General features: G+C 51.8%; 1 protein-coding gene across 1 annotated transcript in view; it reads right to left on the bottom strand.

Annotated features, from left to right (window-relative positions):
• The window catches only part of LOC147824048 (uncharacterized), a 28,962-nt gene extending 23,445 nt beyond the window's left edge, over positions 1-5,517 (bottom strand). The window contains exons 1-3 of the mRNA XM_087190833.1: positions 5,371-5,517; positions 1,402-1,523; positions 1,224-1,312 (exon numbers count right to left, since the gene is read on the bottom strand). Coding sequence (XP_087046959.1) covers positions 1,224-1,312; positions 1,402-1,523; positions 5,371-5,517 — 358 coding nt within the window. The remainder of the gene's footprint in view (positions 1-1,223; positions 1,313-1,401; positions 1,524-5,370) is intronic.
• Between the last annotated feature and the right edge of the window lie 6,499 nt (positions 5,518-12,016).

The following is a 12,016-nucleotide window of genomic DNA, read 5'->3' as shown; positions in this document are numbered from 1 at the left end:
AGCCAGCTTACAAATCTGATTTCCTTACTGTTACAACTACTTGCTCTTGGAAATTCTGCCCTCCTTGAAAAGTCCCTGGAGGAGAGACTGGAGCAGAACAGAGTTCTTGTGGAGAGGCATCTAGTTGTGGGACTGGCTAAGAAGAGAGCAACTCCAGAAGGGCTGACACATCCATGCACAATGCCCAGTCCTTCCTCAAGTCTCAGGACAGAGAAACAAAAAACAGGTAAAGAATAGAAGATTCTCCGATCCTTCCAGGCCAGGGATCCCTGTCTCCCCAGCCCAGGCAGGAATGGAGAAGCCGAAGAGCCAGCCTCCCTGTAGTCACAGGGGCAAAGCGAGGGTGACTCAGGCCCTTTCATTCCCGGGTCCACGCCTGAGCCCCCTGGGAGTCACGGCGCTGTCATTCAGTGTCATGTCGACTGAGGCTGCATCCGCACCACAACCACAGCCACTGTGGTCAAGACCATAGGGCCTCGGGGCCACAGGTGCATTACCTGTCCCTCGGCAGGAAGAGTCCTGACCTGGAGTGTCACCTGGACACACTGGCCGTTGTCCCCTTCCTGTCTGTCGCGTGAGTAAGAAGCCCACGTGGTCAGAGCCCATCCCAGCTCAGCCAGCACCATGGGGCAGAGACCCAGTACAGGAACGTTTCCCCTGAGGGCGAAGTTTTCTAACCAGCACAGCCCAGGGTTCGGAGACAGGAAGGAAGGCTTTGCCAGTGGGTGACAAGGTGTCATGCCCACTTGTGCCCCCTGTTTCCAGACTCAGGTGACCAAGCTCGGGGTCTGCACTGCCAGGGCTGTGTAAGTAGGTGAGGAGCACACGGTGAGGACAGAGCTCGTGAGCATCAGGTCACTTCTGATGGAAGGCGGTTTCTTCTCAAGGTGCATGGTGCGGAAGGCTCCGGCCCAGGGAAGGTGTGGGTGTTATTTTAGCAGCAGCATCGCCGTGCGAGGGGAGACAGCCCATGTCCAGGGGTGTCTGCTTCATGCTGTCGCGTCACTGTCTCCATGGTGACATGGTGAGAGTTCTGCGCCACAGCCGGCTGGGTCTCCGGGGTTTGGTGTTGGTTTCCTCCGATCATCACACCCAGAGCGGGGCAGTCCTGCCAGCCGTGGGGAGAGCGGACTGTGTCACTGGGTCAGCAGAGGACACCTTTGTCCTGGAAAACAGTGGTCACAAGTGGCCACTCGAGCCTTAGGGCGCGGGACACGGCTGACTGGCCATGCAGGCTGGGCGTCCCAGGCCATCTCCGTCTGTCGAGACCTCGGTGGGATCCTCCAGGGCGTTCTCCTGGCCTGGGCCTGTTCTGAGGAGACATGGCCATGACGCTCTCCAGAGCCTCCTTGTCCCTGTCTGCATGAGTCTCCCCCCAGAGTCCGGGCAGTGTGGCTGTACCGTGGCCCATCCGCCTGCATGGACCTCGAGCTGCCTTCTCCCGGCCGGCCGTGCACGTGGGTGACAGGGGGCACGGGCAGTTCAGGAGTAGCTGTCCCTCCACGGCGTGCTTCCGGCTTCAGCTGCCACAGATGGTGGCTGTGCGGAGTGACAGGATGCACCCCCTCTCGGCCAGCTCCTCGGTCACGGATTAGCACCCACAGGCACATGCACACAGTGGCCATGGATGTGCCACACACGCCCCTCAAGCTCCACTGCTGCCTTGTGGCTCCGATCACACGCAGACTGCCAAAGTGTCACTTTGTTCCTTGTCTCCTAATAAGCCCACATGGCTTTTAGAAAGATGGTAATCATAGCATGGAACAGGTCCACAAGATTGAAGTGAGGCAAAGAACCGAAAAGGGTGCATTCTGGGAGTGAATCCAAGGGAAATGTCAGTGGAGTTATAGAGAAATTGCCCCGCTCAGGAAAGGCCTGCCTGTCACCAGGGAACTCGCTCAGGCGAATGTGTTCACATGAATGAAGAAAGGAGTTATGACGGTCCGTGAGTGACGTTGACCAAAACAAAACAAAACACTGCATTGAAGGAACTCTCACCGATGTCTTGTGATACTGCAATGAAAACGACAAAGGCCTTGGAAGCCGATCTAAAGATGACGGAGTGCGATGGTCCAGAGGGGCATAGGAAAGACACTCTCTCCATGTCATAAGGTACACGACAAGGATGCGATTGCCTTTGCATGAAGCCACTTTCCTTTTCAATGTTTCTAAGATTTTAAGTTACAGTGTACTAAATGCACGTTAGTTGTATGATTTTTTATTTCCTATCCACTTATAGTTGACAGTCGGGGCTTTTAGTGCTTTCCAACAAGTTCCAGAGGTCTCAGAACAATCATAGTTTCCCCCATTGAGTATTAAGGTTGTTTTTCAGAACTGCAGCCTGTGCCATCGTTTTTAACCCCAAACTACTGTGCAAAGAGAGACATGTCAGGAAGCGTCTGCTTGCTTGGAGGAAGCCCACTCCCAAGGCTCACGCGGATGCCAGTGCACTAAGAATGATCTTTAAAACAGGCTTACTGCTTTTTTCCTTCTCTACCATCTGTCATAAAGACTCCCCAGGAGGCCAAACAGGGATAGCAGTGCTGTGGGCACAGTTCTGGGGAGGAGCATGCCAAACCATCTGCTGCAACCATTTATACTTCCAGGGCCCTGCCTGGTTACACTTCTGCTGAAAACGGCAGTGTGCGGCCCCAGCCAGCCCTGTCTGCTGCCACACCAGCAGGCAGTCCTTGACGGAGGCCCCATTTGTGTGGACGCTTTGCTTTCCACGATTGGCCTCTACCAGGAGCTAACTGGGATTCACGACTGTCTCTCCAAAAGGGAATAGTTTGTGAAAGAATACAGGTGCTCTTCCAAACCTCTGCTGTGATTCTCTTAGGGACTTAGGAGAGATTTCAAACAACTTCCTGGTCTTGTATGAGTACTCTAACTACACTTGGTTCCACTGGGTTCCAGTGGTCTGTAACTCGGGCAAACTGGGCCCTTCCCTCACTGCAATTTCTACTTAAAACTAGAAGCCTTTTGGTTACATAATAAATCGGTAAGCATGGTAACCCAAATATGTCACACATTGCCTCAGAAGAACAAAAAGGTCTAACAAATGATGTCATTAGTTCTCAACCCATAGGGTGCCAGGACCAACAGCTTGTCTGTTACCTCGGAGAGAAGCCCATGTACCCTACCTAGGCTACTGGATTTGGGGAGACCTAGCCGAGACAGTAAATCTCTGCATTTCCAGGTAGCTCTTCGCTTCTTTCGTCCTACCTGACATGGGTGGTGTCTGCTACTTCCCACTCTCTAATCTATCAGAATGGTGTGGTAAGTGGAGTGGGTTGGTGAGGAGTCCTGTAAGGTCCTGTATTCTTTAGGCTTCTCCAGAGAACAGAAGCAGTGAGGGGCGGATTACCAGGCAGGCAGAACTACATCCATCCTCTCTGTCTATTTAACAGGAAGAGACTATGGTAAGCCACAGGCTCACTTGATTTTGGAAGCCGAGAAGCCCCACGATTTGCTGTCTGCACACAGAGGCTCAGGACTTGTAGCTGTCATTCAAGTGGCGAAGCCAGCAGTAGCACTGATGACGGCACCCATTGGCATGAGTACCATCAAAGCTGACGATGACAGAAGATGTAAAAGATCCAAAGCCATCCAACTGATGCAAGAGGAGTCCTTTCTCTGCTTCCAACATTCTTGGTTTCTTTGGTTCCAGAGCCTCCAGTGGTCCTAGGGTTTTGCTCTGGACAGCTGCTAGGTTGCCTTTGGAGGAAAGTGCAAATATGAAAAGGGAATCTTAGGGGGCCCGGGAGGGGACTGACAGACACCGTGCACTGCAATCCATCTTCATCCTCATCTTGGTGCCCACCTATGCTGCACCAGCTCTGACTTTGCACACATTCTTTCGTTTAATCTTTTCAAGCCAGGATTACACAGATTAGGAAACCTGCCCAGAGTTGCTGAGTCAGAACCTGGTGCATCCTGAGATCCCAAGGGTCTTGCTGTGTGGAGACCGTGGAGAAGCAGCAGTCATGGTGGATTCCCAGAGGTCAGATAGGTGAGGTCATGGGGCCCTTTCTGCCTGGCTGTGTGTACTAAATTCCTGCGAAGAGCAGGAGAAAACAAATGGAAGAGAAGTCTTCCATCTACCCGGGGGCAGTGCTACCTGGCTGGATCCTGCCATGGACGCCTGTGTGAGCAGGCACGAGTATGATTGGCTGGGAGGGTCAGTGCAGAGGGGCACTGTGGGAAACTGAGCAAGGTGGATGGTCAGGGCTGCGGGTTTGGCCGGAGAGTGCAGCACAGCTTCTTGTCTTTAGTGGGAGGAGATTTCGGACTATGGCTGTCATTTTATCGGGGAAAGAACAGTTTGAATGAAATATACTCAGCAATGCTTCAAATAAAGAGCTCATTGAATGAGGAAATAAATGATTCAATGAGAAAGAAAATGCCTCTGCACATGGGGCCTTGTTCTGACAATGGACAGGCAAGAGTTTCCTGCAATTTGAGGCAATGCAGGCCACCCAGGGATGCATGCAGCCAGTTCCTGGGCAGTCCGGAGCTGAGGCCGAGGGGTCACCGTAGGACCAGGCCTCCTTCCCCGAGAGCCACGAGCACACGACTCCTCCTCTCTCCAGGAAGCGCGGAGCTTCACAGCAGAGGCCAGGGGAAAACTGGGCATCCGTCTGCTGCTTGAGTGTGTAACTGGTGCCTCTGGGGCCAAGGCTTGCCGACCCTTGGAATTTCACCCACTGACCTGGCATGAGGAGGCACTGGAGTCACCTCTTGGGGGCCAAGTGGCCTTGCCTGTGGGAACAGGGCATGGCGCGATGTGCAGGAGCACATTCGAGAGACACTTTCCCTTTCATGCATCTTCCTGTCCCTGGTTTCTCTCCTTGTGGGGCTGAGGGCTCCGTGTCGCCCAGCCTAAGGTGGCTTTGCAGCAGAGATACCATGGCCACCCAGCTCTGTGATCCCTTGGCGGGGAGACCCAGAGTATCGCCAGATACGTTACAGAGTTGCCCGCTCCCAGTGGGATCGCACATCTGCTCTTGGCGAGGGCCAGGGCTGCCCCTCCCAAGCCCCACGGCACCCTGCCGGGAGCCCAGTTCCTCTGCCAGCTCTGGCAGATGTGGCAGCTTTGTCTGGTGCGAGAGCCAGGGTGTTACAAGACCGCTCGTGCTCTGTGTGGTTCTCCGAGATCCGAGTCTGTGTTTAAGCACAGACTGGGGCCAGCCTCAGAGCCCCTGTTCAGCAGGTCCGATGGCCACAGCTCTCCTGTAGCAGCGCCCGGGCTGCTCATCTGAGCACTGCACTTGAGCAGAGAGAAAAGCTTAGACTCCGCAGGACACTGGCCAGTGTGCTGACAGCTAAGTCTCCATGAGCCCGACAGATTGCAGGGCGGGGATGACTCACTGCCGGTCTGCACTGAGGACGGCGAGAACGGGAAAGCGTGACGCAGCTCCTCCTCCTCATTCCGATCCTGCAGAAGGCGCAGCGGGACACCCCGAAGGCGGAAGCGTGCACGCGCTCCTGGAACCCTGGCAGTTCCGCTCCAGACATCTCTCGCATCTACCTCCTCGTCCTCCGCGTCATCCTGTTTTCCACAGCCACCTGCTTCTTCCCAGCCCACCCTCTGGTCACCTTCCACAGAAGCGGACGCCGGTACCAGTCTGGCCCTGATGGGTCCCCGCCAATTCCTGAGCAGCACTGTGCACTGTGAGCTCGGCTGAGCCTCCGGCCCTGCGTGCGTCTCGAGGTCCTGGCCTTCTGTTTCCCAGTTGGAGTTTCAGAAGCTGTTTCTCATGCCGTGGCCTCTTCTCTGACGGCAAGTGACGGCTTGGAGCTGCCGTCCTCGGGGCTGGAGCAGAGTGTCTCAGGAGTAGGCTTAGCTCCCCTTTCCTTTGTGTTATCAGCACGCTGACACAATCACACTCACAGTCGCAATAAGGTGCTACACACTAACCACGCTATTGTTCAACCTGAAGTTGGCTGTGCCTTGAGTATCATTAGCGCCTCTTTGCAGACAAGGAAGCAGAGTCCTTGGGAGGATGGGTGGCTCAGGATCACACAGCTGTGGGGAGGCTGGAGACTCCGGGCAGTTCTTCCATGTGTGGCCAGGGCACAGAAACCGTGCCCCTGCATCCCGCCCACCCAGAACATCCCTGGTGCCGGCCTGGCCGAGGGGCTCCCTGTCATTGAGTTCGAGGTTCCCGTGCCCTCAGGCACCTGTGCATTGCGTGGCTGGCCCTTCCTGGGCACCCAGCCCACCTGCCCGCCTGAGCTGTCCCTCATTGCTGCTCCACTAGCTCAGGGTCCCCCATTCCCAAGGCTAGCCAACCCTGCCCAGGGTTTCCGCAGCACCTTGAAGGATCCTTGTTTTGAATTTTATCATAACATTTCTTGTCTGACACCCTTTTCCCCTACTGTGAGTCACTGGGCTTTTGGGGGAAATTCATTTTAAATCTACAGAGCCTGGCATAGAAGATGTGGATTAGCTTGGGTATTTTTGGCAGTCAGGAGTTAAAGCCCCATTTCAATATGGCTTAAATACAAAGAGAAATTAATAGGCTCACATATCTTGAAGCTCAGAGACATTTGCAGGGATTTTGTAAGGCTAACATTGTATGTTTCTAATTTTACAGCACACGTAGCATAGGGTAAACAGTCAGCAAATATCAGCTTTGGTTATCCTTGGTATTATCTTTCCCATATCGATATGTGGATAACATATGTAAGGATTATTTTTTAAAGCGGCCAAATTCTAGCTTGCTTTTTCCCCCACTGGCTGGGTCAGTGTTCCTCCAAGGGCCAGGACCACATGCACTAAAGTCGTGCGGTCTGTGGAATGCGTGTCTGCTTCCCTCTTGCTGCTGCCCAGGGGAGCCCAGGGGTCTGGGAGAAGGACCCAAGGCCTCAGGGATGAGCTCTGCCAACAGCTCCCGTGACATTTTGTGCGAGACCATGGATCTGGACTGGCACCAGCACCAGGCTCAACAGACCAAAGGCACCTGGAACTGAATCGCAGCGAATGGCCTGCAGCTGCTGGCGCAGACCCTTCCCTTGTGAACCTGTGAGCCGTCAGCGTCACAGGCCACTCTCCCATTCGCCACTCGTCATCTGCAGCTCTCTGAGTCGCTGTCCAATCATGTTGTTGGTGAGAACTCGCGGACCTTCCCCCGTCCTGGGGGCTACCCCATTTGAGAATCGTTTTTGTTTTATTTTGCTCAAATACTCGGCACCAAATCTAATTGGTCGAGGGACTTTCCCCTCCTTTCTCTCTCATAACAGAATCAAGGTTCTTACTCTGCCACACGTGGGAGAAGGGCTGGAAATGACCCAGGTTCCACAACACCCTTTCTCCTGTGGGCGAGGAAGCAGCCCTGGCTGAGCCCCTGCTCCGTGTCTCCACATGGACTCGGCCACGACTCTCCAGCCCCCACTGCCAGCCAGCTCTCCATCCCGTCAAGTCCTTGCTACTCGTAGTAAGGCAGCAGCATGAGGTCACCAGGACCCATAGCCCCCGAATTAGAACCCATCCCAACCCCAGCTGGGTTCCAGAGGTGGTTCCCGTGGGCATTAACACGCGGAAGCACTGTGTAAGCCGCATCTGAGACTCCCGTGGCTGCCGGGTTTGAATCTCGTCTGCACCTGACAGCCTGGCCAATACGGCCAAGATCTTAGTTCCCCTTTCTGCAAAAGGAGCATCATTCAGGGTCTGGAACCCTCGGATGAAGCGTAGACTGGGATCAGGGTCCTAGATGTGATGGAGTGGGTGAATACCCGGCATGCAGTTAATGCAGAGGATGCCCTTACTGCTTCCTCTGCCCTTGGGGATTGCGGTTCTGTCTCTTTTGAACACTGCACTTTGGTTTCCAAGTGCTTGCCCCCAGCTCCAGGCTCAGACAACTCTGTGTTTTCTCCTCGTGGTGTGGCCGGATGTGGATGTGTTTCCTAAGTTGTTCGATGTGTATTGATGGGTTCAGGTTATTCGCTACAGGCTCAGGGGCTTCTTATGTCAGAGAGCCAGATGAATGCTTTGCACTTGGATGAAGTCCCTACCGTGGGCAGAACCTACAAGAGAGCACGACATATGGGCAGAGGCCCTAATTAAACACCTGTTGGAAGTAAATTAGTTAATTAGTGTTGACCACCACTTCCCACAGAGGGCAATCAACACAAGGTCTGTGGAGGGCCGGCATCCTGTGGGGCAGATGGGGCATGCTCTCCGGCAGAATTATGTCCTTTAATAAACGCTTTTATGTTTCTCATCCTGTGCATGTTAGAAAAAAGAATGCCACTAAGTGTATGTGTGCGTGTGCACACACACACACACACACACACACACACGGAGGCAGGAAAGCAGAGTCTCTGACCAGATTTCTTCTGATATTAAGGTGCTTCTCCAAAAGCGCTATCCTTTTTTCTTCCATGTATAAGTGATTCTGAGCATTAACGAACCAAGGTTTACTTTGTTATATTTTTTGAGGCAATCTCAATTCCTCATTGGACCCTTTCCAGGAATAATGAAGGAAAGAACTGGAATATGGCATTAATCATAGGGATTTGCCTGACTTTCGGTGGGTGGGTTGAATTTCTGGACATTTCTCATGTGTGTGGGGGTGGATTTCATTTTACCAGTACAGTAACAATTTTATTCATACAAAATTCAAGGGTTGCGTTCAGATGAAATCCACGCTGCCCTAAGCCATTGTTCATTCCCTCCTCACACCAACCCAGACCATTTCTGCGGTGCTGAGGTTCGCACTTATTTTCTCCGGATGTGTAGCTGGGTGTCAGTGAGCACCCATGGTGGAAATGCCTTGAGAGCAGGCTCTGCTTGGTGACCTTGCCCAAACCCATTGTTCCATCAAATTGAAGTTTTGAAATTAAACTCTTTTGAGAGCAATTGCCAAGCGATGGTGGTTTCCATCATGAGCGACGATAAATAAGCACTTTCACTCTTAGTTTTGTGGCGCTGAGGCCCGGACCTAGGGCTTTGGGAGTGCGAGGCACGCGCTGTCCCTCTGAGCTCGCCAGGCCCTGCTCCTCTTGTACCGGTTGCCAGCAGGAGAGCGCTGAGACTCAGCAGCAAACCTGGGCTGCGGCTCACAGGCCCCTGCAGGTGCACCGGATCGCCTGACGGTCCCAGCAGGCTTCTCTTCTCCTTCCTCCTTTCTTTCCTCCCCCATCACTTACCCCCTTCCTTTCAGCCTTGCTTTCTTCAGTTTACCCTTCGAGCTCACTTTCCAAGGCTGGTCAGCAGCGTTAGGGACCAGCCTGCCCAAGGGTCCGGCTGTTCCTCAGTGAGTTTTGCATGGACATTAGGTTGAGCTGGCTTGGAGCAAATGGAGCCTGCAGTCTGAGCCGGAGGACACAGAGGGGACACTGAGGCAGGGAAGCACGGAAACTTCCCGATGCCCTCAATGTCTCCCGCTCATCTGCACAACCCCAGAAAGCCCAGTCTGAAGCCACTGAGACTCCCTGCTGGAAACCACAGCACTATTTGTGCTGAGCGTGGACCACGGCTGCTGAAACCCAACTATTCATTGGCAGCTTTTCAGCCCTGTGTTCTTCCGTTAGAAACAGGGTTTTCACTTAGGGGTGGAAAAGGCAAACGCAAATGTGCCTCCTGTTATTTTTCTTCCCCTCAATGGAGAGAAGGTTAAGATGGAAAAGAGCTCAGGGTGCACCTCATGCTTCTCATCCACTGAACAACTAGCAGGGTCGCAGTCAGTTGGGATATAAGAGCTTGTAACAGGAGAAGGAAATTTCTTTTTATGAGAGGCAGAAGAGAGAGTGAAACAGAAATTATTTGCTATGAGGAAAATGTCAAGGTTTGTGTTATGAAAATGGTAGTATTTTGCTCAGTTTAAACTTCATGTTTGCTTAGGGCAGCTCAGCATTGAAATTATTGTTTCTTTATTGCTCCAGTTACAGCTTCCACCTGCGTCTCCTCCTGAACACTGTTCTTGGCCCTGGGAAACTGACTCAGAGCTTCGTGGAGCTTTGGGAGCGATCAGCTGAGGGAGTGAGGGCCTGGCCTCCAGCATCCTCTCCATCCTGAGGGGGAGCTCAGTTCATGAGTGGGGAGTAGAGGTCTCTCCTCAGGACCACAAGCCTCCCATGCGGGCCATGGGTTGTGACTCAGCACATGAGGTGGCCGGGAGCTGAGTGTCATGGGGTACCACGGAGGTGTCCCCACTAGCAGGGAAAACAGTGTGCCCGTACAGATAGAACACAGGCATCAGAAAATACAGTCAGCATTAAAATTCTTAAAATTTATTGCAGTAAATAACACATTGCCATTAATTCCTCTCAGTATATTCTCCTTTGCTTTGGACACACTTATCATCCTAGCCATTTTCTGAAGCAGTTCTGGAATTCCTCTTTTGTGAGTATCTTTATGTACTGCGATCAAAAATACAGTGAACGCAGCTGCCAGGCGCATCCAACAGAGCAGCTGCAAACCAGAGGCAGCTTGGCCCTGCTGCTTCCTCCTGCTGTGTGCCCAAGCCAACAGTCGGTGCTCCAGGCTGTGCCCTCTGTGGCCTGTGGGTCACAGAGCTTTGCTGCTGAGCTTGGTGGGTCAGAGTCCTGGTTTTGCCCTGCGGGTTGAGTGTTGTGGTCAGATTGGAGGTATTTTCTCTCTGCCTTGAAGTTTATCAACACACCATTATGTCATCTGTCTGCCAAACATAGTCATGATTCTGCCTCATTGACAGGTTTTCTGCTCTGTGTTGATTTATTACAGAGCTCCATTCCTATACAATGGAGTCAATAGATTTGTCCCATAGCTATTACAATCTGGGTCCCAGTTCCATGACAGTTTTTAAGAATCTTCCGAGGGAGGGAAAAGTGCTTCCTGAGGCCAGTCTCACTGGTGTGTGAGCTCCCCTGGGTCAGAAACAGGCTCTGTGTAACTCGGAGTGGTCAGGGCTCAGCCTGCACAGAGCCACTTGGTGACTGCCTGCTGCCCTTGGAGTCTGTGATGAACCTAACATCGTGTTTTTCTGTTTTAACTACTACTGTCAGGTAGCATTGTCTGACATTTTTGTGAACAAATCATCATGACACAAAAGTAGCAAGTTCAATCTGTTGCAGCTGTTTTTAAATTTCAGCGTGTGTAAAGACTGCTTCATGGGTTTATCTAAGACATGCACTGCTGGCTCCTTACTCTCCAACTTTCATTCAACAGGACTGGGGGATCGGTGTCTCATCTTTGATAGCATTTAATGGGAGCAGTCAGTGCACTACACATGGGAAAAGACCAGCAATCGAGTACTCAGGTATTGCTGTGCAAAATTTCTGTGCAATGGTAAGATTTCTAAAAAATTAATCTGTACTGGTCCTCAGTTACATTTGGAAGTTTGAAAATACCTGCTAAGTAAGAACTATGAGCATAAAGAGCTGACAGGGATATTCAGTGACCACAAGCAACAATTGCCATTTATGTTCCTAGATAGTTTCTTGTGAGAAAGAGAGAGCGAGCGAGAGCTGTCTACTTAGCACTATTAAAAACAAATATTTATTAAAATTTATTAAATTCTAATGAGTTTCCTGGCACTTTCCATAGGCTTCACATCAGTTAGATAATTTATATCTCAAACAACTTTGGATGATAAGTACAGTGGACCCTTGACTTATGAACTCAATTCACTCTCAAGGGCTGGTTGTAACTCAAGTTGGTCAATGAAGGCTCAGGCTCCTCTACACAGCCTTCAAAGTCTCTCTCCTGCACACAGGCAGAGCTCAGTGTCCTTAGGGAGACCCTGGCCCTGGATCTCTCAGTTAACCACATAGAGGAAAGGATGCTGTCCTGTTCCTTCCAGAACTCTTTAGGGTTAAATCTGTATCTGAGACCATGGAAGCACAATCAGCCAGCATTCAGAAGTAACTCAACAGTTTGGTCATAAGCTAAAACTAAAATTCTGATCAGAACCCAAATTGTTTGTATTTCAAGCTGACTATAACTTGAGGGTCCACTGTACTCTTATTATTCCCACGTTACAGTTAAGGAAACTGAGATACCGAAAGGTTAAGTGATTTCCTTGAAATCATA

This window comes from Heterocephalus glaber, unplaced genomic scaffold, assembly GCF_053883595.1.
Source record: "Heterocephalus glaber isolate CG9 unplaced genomic scaffold, H.glaber_assembly_v1.0 deba00001556, whole genome shotgun sequence".
In the NCBI taxonomy this organism is placed as follows: Eukaryota; Metazoa; Chordata; class Mammalia; order Rodentia; family Bathyergidae; genus Heterocephalus; species Heterocephalus glaber.
Note: the sequence above shows the minus strand (reverse complement) of the source record. Positions and strands in the feature narration are given on the sequence as shown.